This window comes from Danio rerio, chromosome 8, assembly GCF_052040795.2.
Source record: "Danio rerio strain M-AB ecotype USA chromosome 8, GRCz13ab, whole genome shotgun sequence".
NCBI classification, from domain to species: Eukaryota; Metazoa; Chordata; class Actinopteri; order Cypriniformes; family Danionidae; genus Danio; species Danio rerio.
The window spans coordinates 16,728,719-16,746,111 of record NC_141028.1 but is presented as its reverse complement, the minus strand read 5'-3'; the positions used below and the strand labels follow the sequence as shown (position 1 = coordinate 16,746,111).

The window sequence follows — 17,393 nt, the reverse complement described above, 5'->3', positions numbered from 1 at the left end:
GGGGGAGGATGGGGGTTTCTTCAGACGAAGATAGTTGTAAATGGAAAAGGAGGATATATATAGGAACTTGGGATCCTTTGATTGGAGGATCATGATTAGCTAATATGAGCCAGCTGGGTTAATCATGAGTGCGTACTCCTCTCGAAATTTTTATAAATTAAACTTCACTTTGCACGCAAATTGATGCGTGAACATTTTGAGTTTATTTGCTTCATTTGCGCGTCAAATGATTCATTGCTAAATAGCAAACATGGATTTTACTAAGAAAATAGCTGTGTTTGAGGCTTAAGGAAGGCTGAACAACAGCGTAGATTCGTTTGGTGCTGTGTCTAGGTCCACTAGATCCTTTTAGCAGTGCACCCAGCTCTGTGAGTTCATCAACTCCTCTAGAAACTGTACCTGGATGATGGAGGCTTTCAGCGGTGCTTCAGACTGAGCCCAGGCCAGTTTGATAAACTGTTGTCCTGCATGTGTCAGCAAGAGGATTTTCCTTCTGGACACCAACAACAGGCACTACGCCATAATCATGCCCCAAAAAGAACAAGCTCCTGATTGGTTAACGCAGTGCGAATGTCCACTGAAGTTCAGATTTTCTAACTTGAGTGATATGCGTGTTAATTGCGGCAATCACATCAAACGTGTCAAACACACAAAATGCTAAACTTGCAGCACTTAATTTGAGCAAAACACATCATTCGCACCGCAGGATATTTATTTGTGTCTTTGCATTGACTTAACATGTAAATCACTCGCACTTGACGCTTCATCCGCCTCTGGTGTGAACGCAGCATTAGAGTTTTCACACTGTACCTGCTGAAGATAATGTCAGCAACTGAGAGGATTATAAATGTCGAGTTTAGAAAAGGCATTTGATCAAAGCCTAAAAAGGGCGGATTCAAAGAGTTAGAAAAAAATGATTTGTGAGGTATTTTGAGCTTAAACTTTACATAAAATACTCAAGGGACATTAGAGACTTATGTTACATCTTGGTAAAAGGGGCATAGAAGATCCCTTTAATATTAATTATAATAATAATATATCTTCTCCAAGCACCAAATATCAAGAAAGCATCCTGAATGATCACTGAGGGCTGCAGTAATGACTACTAAAAATTTAGCTTGACAATTACATTCATGAATCCCATTTTAAATTATAAATGTAACCAAATGTACACTACATCTTATTTTAAACTATAATATTTTACAGTAGCTTTTAATGTATTTTAATCAAATGAATGAGGTTTTTTTTACAAAAACATAATGAAAAACCTTTATAATAATGATGCTGTGTAACAGTGGTGTACAGACAGAGGAATACAAATCTTGTAAATAAATCAGAAACAATCAGAAGCATTCTTTTGCTACTTACATTATATCCTATTACCCCAGCCAGACCCTTCTCTCCTTTCTTTCCCTAATAAAACAGAGTTGACCGGTCAATTTCATCATATGCACTTATAGTGGAAGTCTGAAAAGCAGAGGAAGCTTTGTACAGTACCTTCTCTCCTTTCATTCCTTGGGTTCCCTGAGGTCCTTTCTCCCCAAGATCACCCTAAACACATCAGTTACACTTGCCTTAAATTGGAATAGTGCAATATGCAGCGTAAAAGAATCAATTGCTTATTTTGCTTTACAGCTGATTTGTCGATAAACACCCTAAGGGATTTTATGCTTACGTTATGGTTAGGTACATGTGGACGTTCAACAGAATTGATTGTATTATCATGTAATGTGTTTAGTAAGAGTACTATGAAATCAATTAGTCAAAATATTTCCCAGATAAAGTGGATGAGAAATGGCAGAACATGACACATGGCGAAAGTTCAAATTTGTTGTAAAACTAAAGCTTTCAAAGACACTTACTGGCTTATTATGAAATTATCCATAGAAAAAGTCTGGTCATACTTCAATTCAATTCAATTCAATTCAACTGTTTATTGTCATGTGCACAGTAAGGAAACACGTCTCCCTGTACAATGAGATTCTTACTTTGCCGTCCACAGTGAAGTCATACACACAACATACACATCATACACAACATACACATAAATACACATATATACACAGAAGTGACTGAAGATTGATTGTAAAATGTAAGTTTGTAAATGTAATAAATATCTATGAAAGTAAACAATATGTAAACCTGATTTGAGTAATGAAACAGATGTAAACAGTGTACAGTGTTTTTTTTTTTTTTTATTGTGCTTATTATGCAAAAAGTGCCTAGTGCAATTGGATTATGTGCAAAAAAAGAATAAAAAATAAAATAGTGCAAAATGGGATGGAGTATGTAGTGTTGTACTGAGCAGAAAAAGAGACTGTTATGTGCGTTGGTTATCATACTTACCCACTCACCTAGCTCCCCTTTATTGCCTTTCTCTCCATCATAACCTTTTGGTCCCTATATAAAAACACACACTCACAAAAATCTGTACAAATACAGTATAGACTTGTGTTTAACATGAAAACCCTTATAGTAAACGCAGGCTCATTCTGAAAACGTACAGCTATATACATTTCAGCAGACCACCAAATACGTCCCAGGAGCTATGATTTTTGCAGTTTTTGTTTTTTTGAGAATCCACAAGAGGCTGCTGTGTATGCTTTTTGAGATCTCAATTTTCACTTGCAAGTGCCATTTGTGCCTGCTGTTCTCTCGTAAACCCAGCAGAGGCCGCTGTCGACTGACTGTTTGGCTGACAGACTCATCGACTGACACACCCTCCTCCTTACCTAAACCCAACCAATTGTATTGATTGACCCGCTCACCTACTTCCCTAAACCCAACCAACAATTTTCAAAAGCAATCCAGAAAAAGAAAAGCCTTTGCCTGATTTTTACCACGTTTTCTAATTTTACCACATCCTCACCCTGTTATTTACTTCTTTATTTAATTTTTTTTTTAAATTCTGTTTTTGTTGTACCTGCTTAATAGAATCGTTCTTTGCCAGACTCAAACCCTATCGTTAAGGTTAACTCCTCTTTGCGTCTCATGTCTGCCGACATACATGGCGAGCTAAAGAGACAAACTAACAGCGGGAAAGCGTAAGCATAATGCATACGGTGGTAAGAGGTCAGCTGATAAGCGTGAAAAGGAACGCCGTCATACAGCCCAGTAGCGATTGTTTTAAAGAAGAAATGCAGCCATATATACTTCTGGCTACATAATTTACGATCTCCAGAAATGTATGTAGGGCTGCATTTTTTTAGAATGAGCCTTTGTTGCTTATACTACAGTATATTCCCACAGGTCAGACGTACAGTTGTAGTTTTAGTTGAATCTGTGGTCATTGGTGATTTTTAAAATGCATGTCAATGGCTATTGATATTTTGAGATTCAAGAAAATAAATACAGGCAACGCAAAAATCAATACTCATGGCTCCTTGCAATATACTGAATTCTTGTGAAGTGAAATTATCAGTCTTGGTAAGAAAATTAACATTATTTAAAACATAATTATCTTTTATCCACATTCTGAGTGAAAGTATCTACAACAGTTTTTCTTAAACACTCTATTTAAAAACATAATTTCTGAAAACTAATTAAGAAAACTCTTGTGTTTTTTTATTTTACTTTTTAATGCAACATAAAAACATGCTTTCTGAAAATTAATTGGGTAATCTGGCTTTGCACAAAATTTCTTAATTTTTTTCTACACTCAAAAAAATATGTTATTCGTTCAACCTGCTCATTTAAAATGAACTGAAACAATTCTTGTTTTGTTGGCCAACTCAACTTTTTTATGTTAAATCCAATTAAATTCATAAAATAAGTAAGTTAACTTTAATTCCTTCATGTTGTCCCAATACAAATCGATTGTGTTTTTGTAGATTTTTCCTGTTTATGTATTTATTTGTGAACATTTATGAAACACCAAGGGCCACAATTTCATTAATGTTCTACTGAAAACAAATGCACTTGCATAGCCTGGAGAGTGACTAAATTAAAATAATTTTTGCATTTCTTGTGTGAATTTTAATACAAATTAATAAGCAAACACTTTGAAAAGATGCTACATGAAGTATTTAAATTCCCGTAAGCCTTACATCTTCCCCATGTGGTCCTGGTGGGCCTGTTTCCCCATCCTTCCCAGCAGTGCCCTCCGGTCCTGGTCTTCCTGGTGGTCCTGGCATTCCAATTGGTCCTATTCTCCCCTAGTCAAACATTTCATACAGTCTCCTTGTTATCATTTGATAAATACTAGAGGTCTACATTTTCATATTATACAAATTATTCATATGAACTTTAAAGATTCTTAAGGAATATTCAGGCAAACAAGTGACCTCTTAAAACAGTTTAGACTGAACCATTAGTGCTTTGACAGACAGGTCACGTGACCATGACAAAATGGCAGATTTAGTACATCTGAATTCCATTCATACTGCTCGCATTGATACTGTATAGTATGTACTTTTTTAACGACCAAGTAGTACATTTAAATTAAAATGGAGTAACTTAGAAGTAGGCAGTTTCGGACGCAGCCTCTGTGTCATCCTAATGGAGATCCTGTCTTCGAGATTGAGGGTTGGCTCCGCCTTCAAACCTCATTCCTAAGGAATACACCTGTCGTTGACTTCTTTGTACCCTTTAAAAACTGTATGGCTGGCAATTTGAGGTGGGGTGCTTCATTTGACTGAACTCTTTTTCTTGTTTTTTTTTTTATTTATATCGAATTACTTTTGTACATCCAACATCCTACATTACATATTCATCGATGCACATGCCTCTAAAACACCACTGATTGCTGACTGGTACATTTACATATTTTTGCTTTAATTTGTGTCCCAATGCAACCATAACATGTTTCTTGCCTTACTTTTTTTTATCATTTTGGCTTTCTTGAGTGTCCCTGTTTTTATTAACTTACGTCCTTGTGTGCCATGGGGCGTAACAAGGTTACGTAAAGGTGCGGGATGCTTTTCTTCTAAAACACAAAAATACAATAATATGCTTGCAGATATTTAAGAAACATGTCAAGTGAACATTCTTGTCTATCTGAAAAACAATGATGAAGTCAGATATTCTGCTTTGAGTAACAGAAAATTTTCTCTTTTGCTTATTTTAACCCGCCCAAGTTTTTCCAATTATATTTCAGCACTTTGGGTTGCCTTGTTGGAAAACCGCATGTTTCATTTATTAATTTATTCAGTCATTCATTCATTCAGAAAGGCTCTCAAAGCATGTGTGCGTGACCGAAATGCAACCTCCGGTGGACTGTAGCAAATGAGACGCAAATTCAGAGTTCCACATGAGGCTATGAATTAGCAAAAAATACAATACGTGTAAACATTAGGTGAGCAGGTTACATTCAAACCTTGCATCCTAAAAACACGCTACATGAAAAGATTTGTAGTGATAAGCAATTTGGCTGTTTACACCAGCCGAAACACAACAAAAAAATTAAATACAGCCATTCAGAAGCACAGAATCTGCACTCACTCATGAAATGGTAAGGTTTATAATCTAATTAATACATATTAAACCTCTTTAACAGTTTTAAATGAACATGCTTCATCACTATGTCTTGGTTTTGAGTCACAGTCCTAAATTAATTTTATTTTGAAGATCTGAGGTAAACTATCAGCAACTGCTTTCAGCATATAGCAATAAATGTCTCACATTATTAGCATTTAACACTAAATAAAGCACATGAAGTGTGCGTGAGGTGATCGTTTCTACAAGAAATAGAAGCTATTTCTAATGTATCAATTAGAGGTGTTGGTTAGAACAAAAATTCCTTTTAATATGTAGAATATTCCCTCTTTTGTGTGCCGTTGCTTTTATATAGAACACGACTTAAATCAGTCTCTATCCTCAATCATCAGATTATTTTTTTGGACCTCAATCTAGTAACCTGCACTTGCGTTTTTTTTGATCCAGGAATGCAATACCTGGTTCAAACCATAGGGTGTCAAACATACTGCACCTTTAAAAAGAAAAAAAAAATTCATTCCCTGAAATGGCCTTTTTCTGCATGGACCAATGTGTAACAAAATTGGATAATATTAGCCTATGATTGTATTATGTGACAATGGTTGAAATAACATTTAGAAAATCTTTGAAGTAATCTTTTTTCTTTAAAAAAAGCTTGTGAATATGTGAGAATGCATGGTGAGGCAGGCGGCAGAAGTTCAGATCAATGTCATCTGAATCGCACTGTTCCCAGGATACCAAAGATTAAACAACAAGTGTGCATGAGTCAAACAGTATGGTTGAGCTTCTGAATCAGTGGAACAATGTGACTCTTGTTGACCCACTAAGGCTGTCAAACATTTACAGACCTGATGTCTCCGCTTGGTTACATCACACTTTTATAAAACTTTTTTGATGTAACAGTGATCTAGCATTTATTTGATGATTATGTGATGAAAAGAGGAGATACCTACGAGTTTCCCTTGCTCCCCCTTCCTCCCTTGTTTGCCTGAAACTCCAGAAGGGCCCTAAAAACAGGTATAAAAATGTGAAAATGTAGAAATATCACATGCAGCATACAACAGTGTTTCTCAACCACGCTCTTGGAGGACCACCAACACTGCATGTATTGGATGTCTCTTTTGTCTGTCGAACACCCATAACAGGTCTTTCAGTATCTGCTAATTAGCTGATGATCTAAATCAGATGTGTTTTGTTAAGGAGACTGGAACATTTGCAGAGCTGGTGGTCCTCCATGAACGTGGTTGAAAACCACAGGCATATAAGAATTTAACTGGGGTTTGAGAAAAAGAAAAGATATAAAAAGTAATTAAAATATACATCTCTGTTGAAATCATAGGGAGATGATATGCATATAATTTTTTTTTTTTTTTACTTACTGGTGGTCCAGCATCTCCCGGTGGTCCCATTGGTCCTGGTAATCCCTTTACTCTCTAAAGACAAATGTTGTATCTCAAACTGTTGAATATAGTATCTTAAATATAGCTGGCAGTGGTAGTTAAATGTTGAATGAATAATAACTCACAGGCCACAGTGACACTAGTTTTTTGTAGAACTTCTTGCTCTGCAAACCAAGTGAAAAACTGAAATAAGAATAAGCATGTATGCCTGCAGGCAGCACTTCAATTTCAGCTGTTCGCATAATAAGTTGTGGGTTTTTTCAGACTAAATTTTAGCAAGATATCAAAATGTAAAATGATTTCAAATGAGCAATATTATAAACGTAGCCTAATATACATTTCTGGAGAGCGTCAAATGATATGTTTGGTATGTTTCTTTGCAGATTTTTTTCGTCAATCCACCAGAGGGCGCTGTGTATGCATATTGAGATCTCAGATTTCTCTCGCGAATACCCTGCCTGCTATTCTCACATAAATCCACCAAAGGCTGCTGTCGACTGACCCATTCTTCACCAGACTCGAACCCTGTTGTTGGGGGCAACTTCTCTCTGCATCTTAGGGACAAACTGGTAACAGTAGGAAAGTCGTCCATACAAAGGTAAGCGGTCAGCTGCTAGCGCAAAAAGGAACAGCGTTATACTGCTTCCTGTGGTCCCTTTTAAAGACAAAATGCAGCTATACGTACTTCTGGCTACATAATTTGCAACCTCCAGAAATGCATATAGGGGTACGTTTTCAGAATAAGCCTATTGTTGTTATGCACCTTAAATGCTTGCCATTCTTCTTCTGATGAGTACCAGACAAAAATAGCAGGCATGCCAGGAGGCCCGATTGGTCCCCTGTACCCTGTCTCACCCGTTCGACCCATCACTCCTGCATAACCCTGTGTCACACACAATTAAGTATTCATTCTTTAGAGCTGAATAATTAAAATGGCAAGATTTTGTTTTTACAAAATAAAATATATTTAGATAAAAAAAAAAAAACATTATAATGTAAATGCAAATAATGTACAATTAATACATACTTTGTCTCCTTTGTCACCCGGTAGGCCTGGTAAACCAGGTATACCTGGATATCCCTAAAATGAGACATGGTTATAATATAATAATATATATTAATAATATAATAATATATATTAATAATATAATATAATATAATATAATAATATAATATAATATAATATAATATAATATAATATAATATAATATAATATAATATAATATAATATAATATAATATAATATAATATAATCATTCATTCATTTTCTTTTCAGCTTAGTTTCCTTATAATCAGGGGTTGCCACAGCGGAATGAACTGCCAATTTGTCCAGCATACGGTTTATGCAGCGGATACCTATCACTGGGAAACACCCATACATTATCATTCACACACATACACTATGGACAATTTAGCTTACCCAATTCACCTGTGCCGCATGTGTTTGGACTGTGGAGGAAATCACATATAACAAACAACACATTTACATGACACAATCACGGATTACACGGATCACCTCTCCTGAAACATTATAGTTCTACTTTGTATTCAAAAGTTTAATTGCATATGGCACAAATATTTACTTTGGTAGCCTTTCCTGTATAACTGCATCCTCAGGAAGGCAAAAAATCTATAGGCCTGGTTTAAAGGGGGCATTCCATCATCACATATAGCCTTAGCTTTCCTCCGCACTGCTGTTATGCAACTCTTCTGTTAATTTTTGTTTAGATCCTAGGATTTTACCTGCCATCCTTGTAATCCTCTAGAATGCCTGAACAATAACTTTTGATTTGCCTTATTGCATATTGCCTCCACATCATTGGAAATAGTGGATCACAGCATAATAATAATATAATATAATTTAATATAATAAATATAACATAATAAATATAATAAATATAACATAATAAATATAATTTAATATAACATAATATAATATAATATTAAATAATATAATATAATATAATATAATATAATATAATATAATATAATATAATATAATATAATATAATATAATATAATATAGTATAATCAATCCACTCATCATTTCAATTTTCAAGTAAGTATTAAGTCAAAACCAGAAGATTTGATAAGCTTTGTTAACATTTTTTAGTTAACTCTTCTACCACAGGAGGGCGTAAGTGCTCAACTAATGGCTGTTGTGTCACTACATCACTACAATCATCTCTCTCTCTCTCTCTCTCTCTCTCTCTCATCAGTGATGTACTGCAAAGTATTGCGACACTGCTAAAGCATTCTAGAGTTTGCCTTACCCAGATGCAATAAATAAACAACTCAGCAGCGTAACGCACAATAACGTAACACTATAAGTAGTTCACAAATGGTGCATATCATAACTGCTACTCTCTCTTGCTCTCTTCGTTTCTAGCGCTGCCATTATAAAATAATTTCTGTAACCCTGTTCCCCTATTCAGGATGATATTTCTCTCTCAATGTCACTGAATGAGTCAGTTCTTGTTCATAAGCTCCATTCACTAGAGGTAAATGACCCTCCTTCTCCAATGCTCCACACTTAATTGAATAATGCCTCTGCAAACTCAATTTTCTATAAAGGCTAGCAGAGATGACCATGTGGGTGAGAAACACAGGATAGGAGCAAGGAGAAGAGGATTTCTCTTCAATAATCATCTGGTTGTATTGACGCACTGCATTCAAGAGTTATATATGATAGAATCCTAGCAAAAGAGTAATAATTCTCTCTAACCTTCTCTAAAATGCTGCTTTTTGCTCACTTTTAAAAGCAGAATCGACATGTTACATTGTCAGTGTATTAGTATATATATATGGCAGACACTAAAAAACACTGTTGTGAGGTAAATTTGAGGTGAAGTATCATCACAATGTTATTTCTGCAACCAATATTAATGTGAATATAACAGAAAATGAATGTATTATAAGTGAGATAAGTGTGTTTCATACCCTTGGACCTCTGAGGCCTGATTTACGTAACGTTCCTCCTTGTCTGAGTATGCTTCTGTGCAACTGCTTGGCTGAGGGAAAAACATAATAAATGATTGATAAATAAATTAATACATTTAGCAAATCAATTCATTTATATTATGAATAAATTAGTGAGACTAATTAGCATTGTTTATGTGCTGTTCTTAATAACTACAGTGGAGGAAATAAGCATTAAACATGCCACCATTTTTCTCAGAAAACATGTCTAAAGGTGCTGCTGACTTAAATTTTTCACTGGATGTTGGTAACAGACAAAAAAAAAATCCATAAATGTAAAGAAAAAAAATCTAATTAGTTTCCAAATTAAGTTATATTTATTAAATTGAAATGACTCAGGGAAAAAGTATTGAACATAAAACCCAGACAGCAGCTAAAATCTCAAATTTCAGTAGTTTTTCAACAAGCCTCTGGTCTTCATCATTGTACAGTAATATCCACTGCTTCAGTGCAACATCTACATTAGCAGGATGATGAAGATGAAACCACATTTCAGCAAGACAATGATCCAAAACACAGCAAAGGAAACTCTCAAATGCTTTCAGAGAAAGAAAATCAAGCTGTATACTGGCCCAGCCAATCATCTGACTTGAATCCAATATGAAATACAAAATAAAGCTAAGATTTAATAGATGAGACCCACAGAACCATCAGGATTTGTACACTCTATTAAAGTCTTCGGAAAAATCCTCACTCCTGAGCAATGCATGTGATTTCATTCTCCATATGAGAATCTTTTAGCTGCCATCACCAAAAAAGCCTTTTAGATAAAGTATTAACACATTTCAGTTTTTTAACCAAAATCTGGTTCAATTCCATGTCAACAGCTCCATTAGAAATATTATTACTTGGAAAAAACATGACATGTTCAATACTTATTTCCCCCACTGTATGAAGAAAAATTATATATAGAAAACTATTAATAATCTGTATATCAATCAAAATAAAAACAATAAAATTGTACAATTAAGCAATTATCATTGTATAAATATTATGTATTATTTTTGTATTTATATTTAGGAATAAAATAATGATATTTAGATCAGGAGCCAATACCAAGTACTGATTCCTCGTCGTGGTGATCGGCCGATACTGAGTACTGATTCTGATGCTTCAAGCTTTATATAACTGTAACATTTCATATAAAGTACATTTTCCCTCTAAGTATGATACTTAAGTGGAGATCTCTCCTTTCTTAAGAGAAGTATCCCTTAAACACATCTTGTTTACCATTTAGTGTGGAAATGTTATGGTCAGAAGCAGTTTACAGAAAATAATGTATAAAAAAGATAAAGAATTTGGTAAAAATGACTAACAATGCAATCTGGAAACATTGCAGATGATGGAAGAATACCGTACCTCAATGAAGAAAAAGATTGGAGTGCATATTTGATGCATAAGTAGTTAAAATGCCTCTTCCCCTGCTTGTTAACCCATAAATGAACACTTACAATCGGTTCATGTGATTGGCCAGATTAGTGAGTACCGATCATAAAAAAATGTGAATATCGTTCGATTTCCGGCTAATAGATCGGAGCATGCCTAGAATAAAACATCTATTACTGTAACTAATGTAATTTAATTTTAAAAAAGTTATTTAAATAGTTTAATTAATTTATAATATCCAAATTATTCTTAATATTACTGTTTTTACTTGTGCTATTACTATTAGGGGAGGCAGGGGGGTTGGTATTCAACCAACATACGCTCATTCTGAAAACATAGCTCTATATACGTTTCTGGAGATTGAGAATTATGAATTATGTAGCCATAAGTATGTATGGCTGCATTTCCTTTTCAAAAGGAACGCTACGCAGTGGTATGATGCCGTTTCTTTTTGTGCTCACCAGCTGACGATTTACCCCTGTATAGTCAGCTTTCCCGCTGTTACCAGTTTGTCCAATTGGCTTGCCGTATACATTGGTTCAAGTTCTGTGAAGAACGGTTCCAGAAAGCGGCTAAGATAAAAACAGAGTCCAAAAAATAAAATAAACAAGAAAATAACAGGATGAAAATGTGGTAAAATCTGAAAATGTGGTAAAAATCGGACAAGGGCTTTTTCTGGATTGCTTTTGAAAATTGCTGGTTGGGTTTAGGGAAATGGGTTGGCGGGTCAATCAGTACAATTGGTTGGGTCAGGGAAGGAGGAGGGTGGGTCAGTTAATCGGTCAGTCAGTCAGTCAGTCATTCATTCAGTCAGTCAGTCAACAGTGGTTTAAACCGAGAACAGCAGGCACGAACGCACTCTAATGGAATCCAACTCCGGTGGATTCGCGAAAACAAAAACTGCAAAAAAAAAAGAAGAAAAAAAAAAACATTGATCCTGGGACGTATTTGGCACTCTCCAAAAATCTATATAGTGGTACAATTTCAAAATGAGCCTGTGTATGTATTTCACATATGGTTACATATTACATTTATAAAAATCAGGATTTCAGAATGAACAAAACTATTAATTAATAATTTATTTTTTATTCTGATGTGCTTTTATACTTACAGTTAGTCTCTGCTGTAGTATTTACCGCAGTGGAAAGATGTCCCGAGCAGGTAGAAATATCCTCCATAAAACAATCATCAGACTCTGATTCTCTGTTCACAGGTGTTTTTTGTTCACTCGTATATCTGAGATCCTCCAGTCTAATCTGTGAAGTTTCGTCTGAATCTTTTATCTCTTGCTCTTTTCGCTCTTCTCCTCTTATCAGAGCACCACTAGTTTTCTCTCCTGCAGTCTTGGGACTTTCAGACTGATGAAAAAGCATTTGCGGAGTAATTGCCACTGGTTGCGTTTGCCCTGTTGTCATGGGTCGACTAGTTGCTCTGATTTCTTTAGTTTCCTCCTGTGACTTTACTTTATCGATTGAGGTGCTGCTCAGGTCTTGAGCTGCTGCAGTGACTGGATACTCAATGGATTTTGTCTGTGATGCATCATCTAAAGTATCGGCTGTGATTCTTCTAGATGTTTCTGTTGGCTTTGTGTTCATTGAAATGCTAATCTCTGTAGTGCTTGAAACCAGTGATGTTGGCAAGGGCTCAGTACTGTCTGCCATTGAATCTGTATTTCTCATGCTCATGGTTCGAGGTTTGCTTCGAGGGTCAAGCTTGTCTGTGGTCTCTGGAAAAACAGGTGATTGAGTCATTTTTGTGGGTTGGACTGTGAGAGATGAAATGAAAATCTTCTTTGCTTTCCTCCCACCTCCACCTGCTTTCTCTTGGTCAAATCCAGAGGTTTCCGTCCAATCAGATTTCATAGAATCAGCGAGGCACTTCATTTTTTCAGAGCCTGTGTTATGTGATTGTTTCTGAGATTCACATATGAGTGTTTGTGAATCTGGAAATACCATTGGCACACTCATTTCAACAGGTGACAATGGAAATGACATCATATTCTTCTCTAAGTCAGTCTTCTCTGGTTTAGCTTTCTCCTCCATTGGAACAGATTCAAAGACAGCAACATTGGCTTCTTTTTCTAAATCTTCTGCCTTGAAAATTAAGCATAAATATACACATATTATAGTTTATGATTCATGATTTAATTGACATGACTTATATCAATCCTAAAATCAACACTCGCTTTAAATGTTATCAATTGATTAAATGGGCATTATCAGTGGTTATCAGCTGATACATATGGGCCACTAGGGGCCTTCTGTGCCTACTAGTATCTTTTTATTTATTTTTATTTATGTGTTAATGTGTTTATTAATTATATTTATTTGTTACGTTTTCTAAACTTTTCACAACTCCACAAAGCAAGCCAGACCAGTAACAATTATTTTTTTAATTAAATTAAATTAAATTTAATTTAATTGGACATCTCTAAAAGATGGCAGGAGCCTCATCTCCCATTCAAAAGAAAACAACAACAAAGACGACTGACCAAAGAAAAAACATAGTCAAATTTATTTGGCATTGACCTTTAAAGCAAACAAAAAAATCTTGCAAAGGTAAAGCCAAAACACCAAACAAAAAAACTGAACTAACCATCGCAAGTTTTAAACTAATTAAAACAAATTAAACAACATTCACTTACCTCCCAACTAACCACAATACATGAGAAAACATTAAAACAAAAAGGCCTCCTTGTCATCACATGTCAGTATATGTCTTTATATATTGATCTCAATAAGTCAACACTCAGAGTTAAATTTGATAATATCTCTGAGCAAATGCAACATAAGTTTTCACAAATAAACAAAACAAGCTGGGAGAGAAGAGACTGCCCAAACCATCTTCCAGGCCAGTTTAAATAGACTTCACCAACATGCTGGAAAGCTTGCTGGCTACGCTCATAATGAATCCTGTTGAAAAGACAGCGGACAGAAACGGAGAAACGGATAGTACTTCAATAGTTTACTTCAATTTTATAGTAAGATTTTTTTTCCCCAAAGTTGGACCAAAGTAATTTAATCAATTCATGGTCTCTATATTTTTGTAATGATCACCAGCGATCTAGCGGCTGCAGATCTTTGGTAAACACGCAGATAGTCAAAGAACTACAATTGCACCATTATATGGACTACAGATCCAGTCATGCACCGCTGACACACGCCTGTTCTGGATTCCGCTGATTGCACACACAGCCAGCCAGAGTATTGTCAAGGACTTTAAAAACAGCATACACACAAGCAATGCGACGTTGTGACATTATGACGAGTTTCCTTTGCCTTGCTGTGTTTTGACCCTCGCTTTGTTTGTTTGTTTGTTTGTTTGTTTGTTTGTTTACATTGTCTGCTACCTGCCTTTTGACCATCTGCCTGTTTATTGACCACGACTCTGATTGCTCATATACATCTGTTTGTTCCAGTGTTGACCATTCTACTAATAAACCCTGCATTTGTATTCGCACTTGCTTTGTCAGTGTCCCAATCACATTACAATTTTTTTATTTTTTTTCCCTTGGGCAGAAAAATTTTGATTTGTATTAAATAGCATTTTTAGTTTCAACCAAGTCAAAACTATCATCTGAGAAAGAAAATCAAAATTAAGATGTAAAAAATTACTATTTAAGTTTCAGTGCAGGTTAAAGGCATAGATTTAGTGATAGAACATCCAAAACTATGCTGAACATGCTTCTGCATAAATGTAATGTTGCTGTTGTTGTCAGCTTAGTGCTTGTGAAAGAGTCAAAATAGAAGCAGAAACTCCTCGGCAGAACACCATGGCCAGATGTTGTGACATCATATCCTGTTTTTGGGTAATTTAGATGACTCTGGTATATTTCATTTAATTGCATTTATATTTCACTCAAACTGCACCAGAAATCATTTGGAAATGTATTGAAGACAATCTTTTCAGAAGTCTCAGTCTGTTTGTTTAGGATGGCAGGGTTCAAACCTTTTTAAATAAACCCTAATAAAACAGAGGTTACTCAAACCAAGCCTGTCAAGTGTGAAGAGACACTGCATGCCCTGAGTGACACATTTGTGTCCAAAGTAAACTGTGTTTTATCTGCCTCTAAAGATAGCACACTGATGTCGGCTGATTCATGTCCCCTTAGTTGACAATTCTGGAAAAACACATAAAAATACATTGCTGACCAAACAGATTCAAAGCCATTCTGTCACAGTGATAAACTGATGTTCCACTGATTTCTTCTTTGAGCGTCTGAAGAGTTACATTTCAAGTACACAGACATTGGTTTGCAATTAACTGATAGGATGAGGAGATTTAAAAATCACACTACTTGATGTGCAACATTTGTTAAAAATGTGTAATATAACAGAACTATAGAACGTTTAAAGAAACAGATTTAATGAGGGCTTTGGTATTTAAATAACGCATGTCTCCACAAGTATATCTTTAAAAAAACTTATGAGGCGTCTTCTTTAGATATGTTACCATTTTAAAAGGTCAGTGAGATTTCACCTGAAAGAAATCGAGACTTTTATACAGCAAGCATTCATTAAACTGAACATTTAAATTATAATACTTTATAAACACAATAATACTCTTTTACTGTGATCCATCCATCCATCCATCCATACATCCATCCAGACATCTATCTAGACATCCTTCCGACCATCTGTCTGTCTGTCTGTCTATCTATTTATCTATCTATCTATCTATCTATCTATCTATCTATCTATCTATCTATCTATCTATCTATCTATCTATCTATCTATCTATCTATCTATCTATCTATCTATCTATCTATCTATCTATCTATCTATCTATCTATCTATCTATCTATCTATCTATCTATCTATCTATCTATCTATCTATCTATCTATCTATCTATCTATCTATCTATCTATCCATCCATCCATCCAAACATCTATCTATCTATTCATCCATCCATCCAAACATCTACTGTATCTAGACATCCGCCCACCCGCCCACCCGCCCGTCCGTCCGTCCGTCCGTCCGTCCGTCCGTCCGTCCGTCTATCTATCTATCTATCTATCTATCTATCTATCTATCTATCTATCTATCTATCTATCTATCTATCTATCTATCTATCTATCTATCTATCTATCTATCTATCTATCTATCTATCTATCTGTCTGTCTGTCTGTCTGTCTGTCTGTCTGTCTGTCTGTCTGTCTGTCTATCTACAGTAGCTACACCCGCTTTAATTGAGTTTGGGGTTTGTCTATATTTGACCCAGTTTTATTTTATTTACTTTATATACTAGATTTGTCTACAATCACCACTTTCAGTACTTTGTCTACCACTGATTATTTCGTCAAAAAAGACCTTGGGTAAAAATAGTAAAAAAAAAATGGAACGAAATTTTTATATAAACTTAATTTTACCTGTGACTCCTGAGCACAGAGAGATTCGTGATCAGCACAGTTGAGGTCATCGTCACTTGGGTCACAGATTATTAAACTAATTTGCTGCATAATTCCCTGCAAAACATGAAAAACATCTCTAGTTGGCAAAAAAATGATCAGACTGATATGGGAAAACAGAGGTACACATCTCTGAAAATTATTATGTGGATTCTCAGGAGAAACATCTCAAATACTCAGTACAGAGCAAAATACGTATGATGAGCACAATAAAAACCTACAAATGCTGAAATCAATTATGTTTACTGCAGCAATACACAATGACTATCAAATCGATACATTAGTGCTTGTGAGAATGATTCATAATATGTCTCTAGTTCAAAATCGTCTATAGTTTTAAAAGCAAAGAATTAAAAATGTTAGTTCAGTACTGTTGTTATTATATTTTTTATTACAGTTTTGCTCAGTGGCTTTGGTGCATTTCTCACATCACAATTTACATTTGCACAAAAGTTAATGCATTTCTCAAAACAATTAGTCATTTGTGCACATCATATTTCTAAAAAAAAAAATAAGTAAACTGTCATAGTGAAAAAGGACAAACCCATTTGACTATCTTGTTCATAAACAATGGTGTCAGGACTCTTTATCTTGATCACACTGACACATTCATTGACATCAATACTTGCTTTTGAGGAATGAACTGTCCATTTTGAGCAAGTAACGCTTTGGCAGGTTATCAATTAGGTTTTGCAGCTTGTGCTAATTGTTTTGAGAAATGCATTAACTGTAAATGTGAATAGTGTTGTGAGAAATACACCAAAGCCACTGAGAAAAACTGTAGTTG

The 17,393-nt window shown here is 35.1% G+C and overlaps 1 protein-coding gene across 1 annotated transcript in view; it reads right to left on the bottom strand.

Moving 5' to 3' along the window:
• si:dkey-21p1.3 overlaps nucleotides 1-17,393 on the bottom strand; it is a 38,552-nt gene that overhangs the window by 14,994 nt on the left and 6,165 nt on the right. Inside the window, exons 2-13 of the mRNA XM_087264041.1 lie at nucleotides 16,568-16,663; nucleotides 12,310-13,291; nucleotides 9,774-9,844; nucleotides 7,861-7,914; nucleotides 7,597-7,716; nucleotides 6,959-6,997; nucleotides 6,813-6,866; nucleotides 6,387-6,440; nucleotides 4,047-4,154; nucleotides 2,347-2,400; nucleotides 1,498-1,551; nucleotides 1,369-1,413 (exon numbers count right to left, since the gene is read on the bottom strand). Coding sequence (XP_087120167.1) covers nucleotides 1,369-1,413; nucleotides 1,498-1,551; nucleotides 2,347-2,400; nucleotides 4,047-4,154; nucleotides 6,387-6,440; nucleotides 6,813-6,866; nucleotides 6,959-6,997; nucleotides 7,597-7,716; nucleotides 7,861-7,914; nucleotides 9,774-9,844; nucleotides 12,310-13,291; nucleotides 16,568-16,663 — 1,731 coding nt within the window. The remainder of the gene's footprint in view (nucleotides 1-1,368; nucleotides 1,414-1,497; nucleotides 1,552-2,346; nucleotides 2,401-4,046; nucleotides 4,155-6,386; nucleotides 6,441-6,812; nucleotides 6,867-6,958; nucleotides 6,998-7,596; nucleotides 7,717-7,860; nucleotides 7,915-9,773; nucleotides 9,845-12,309; nucleotides 13,292-16,567; nucleotides 16,664-17,393) is intronic.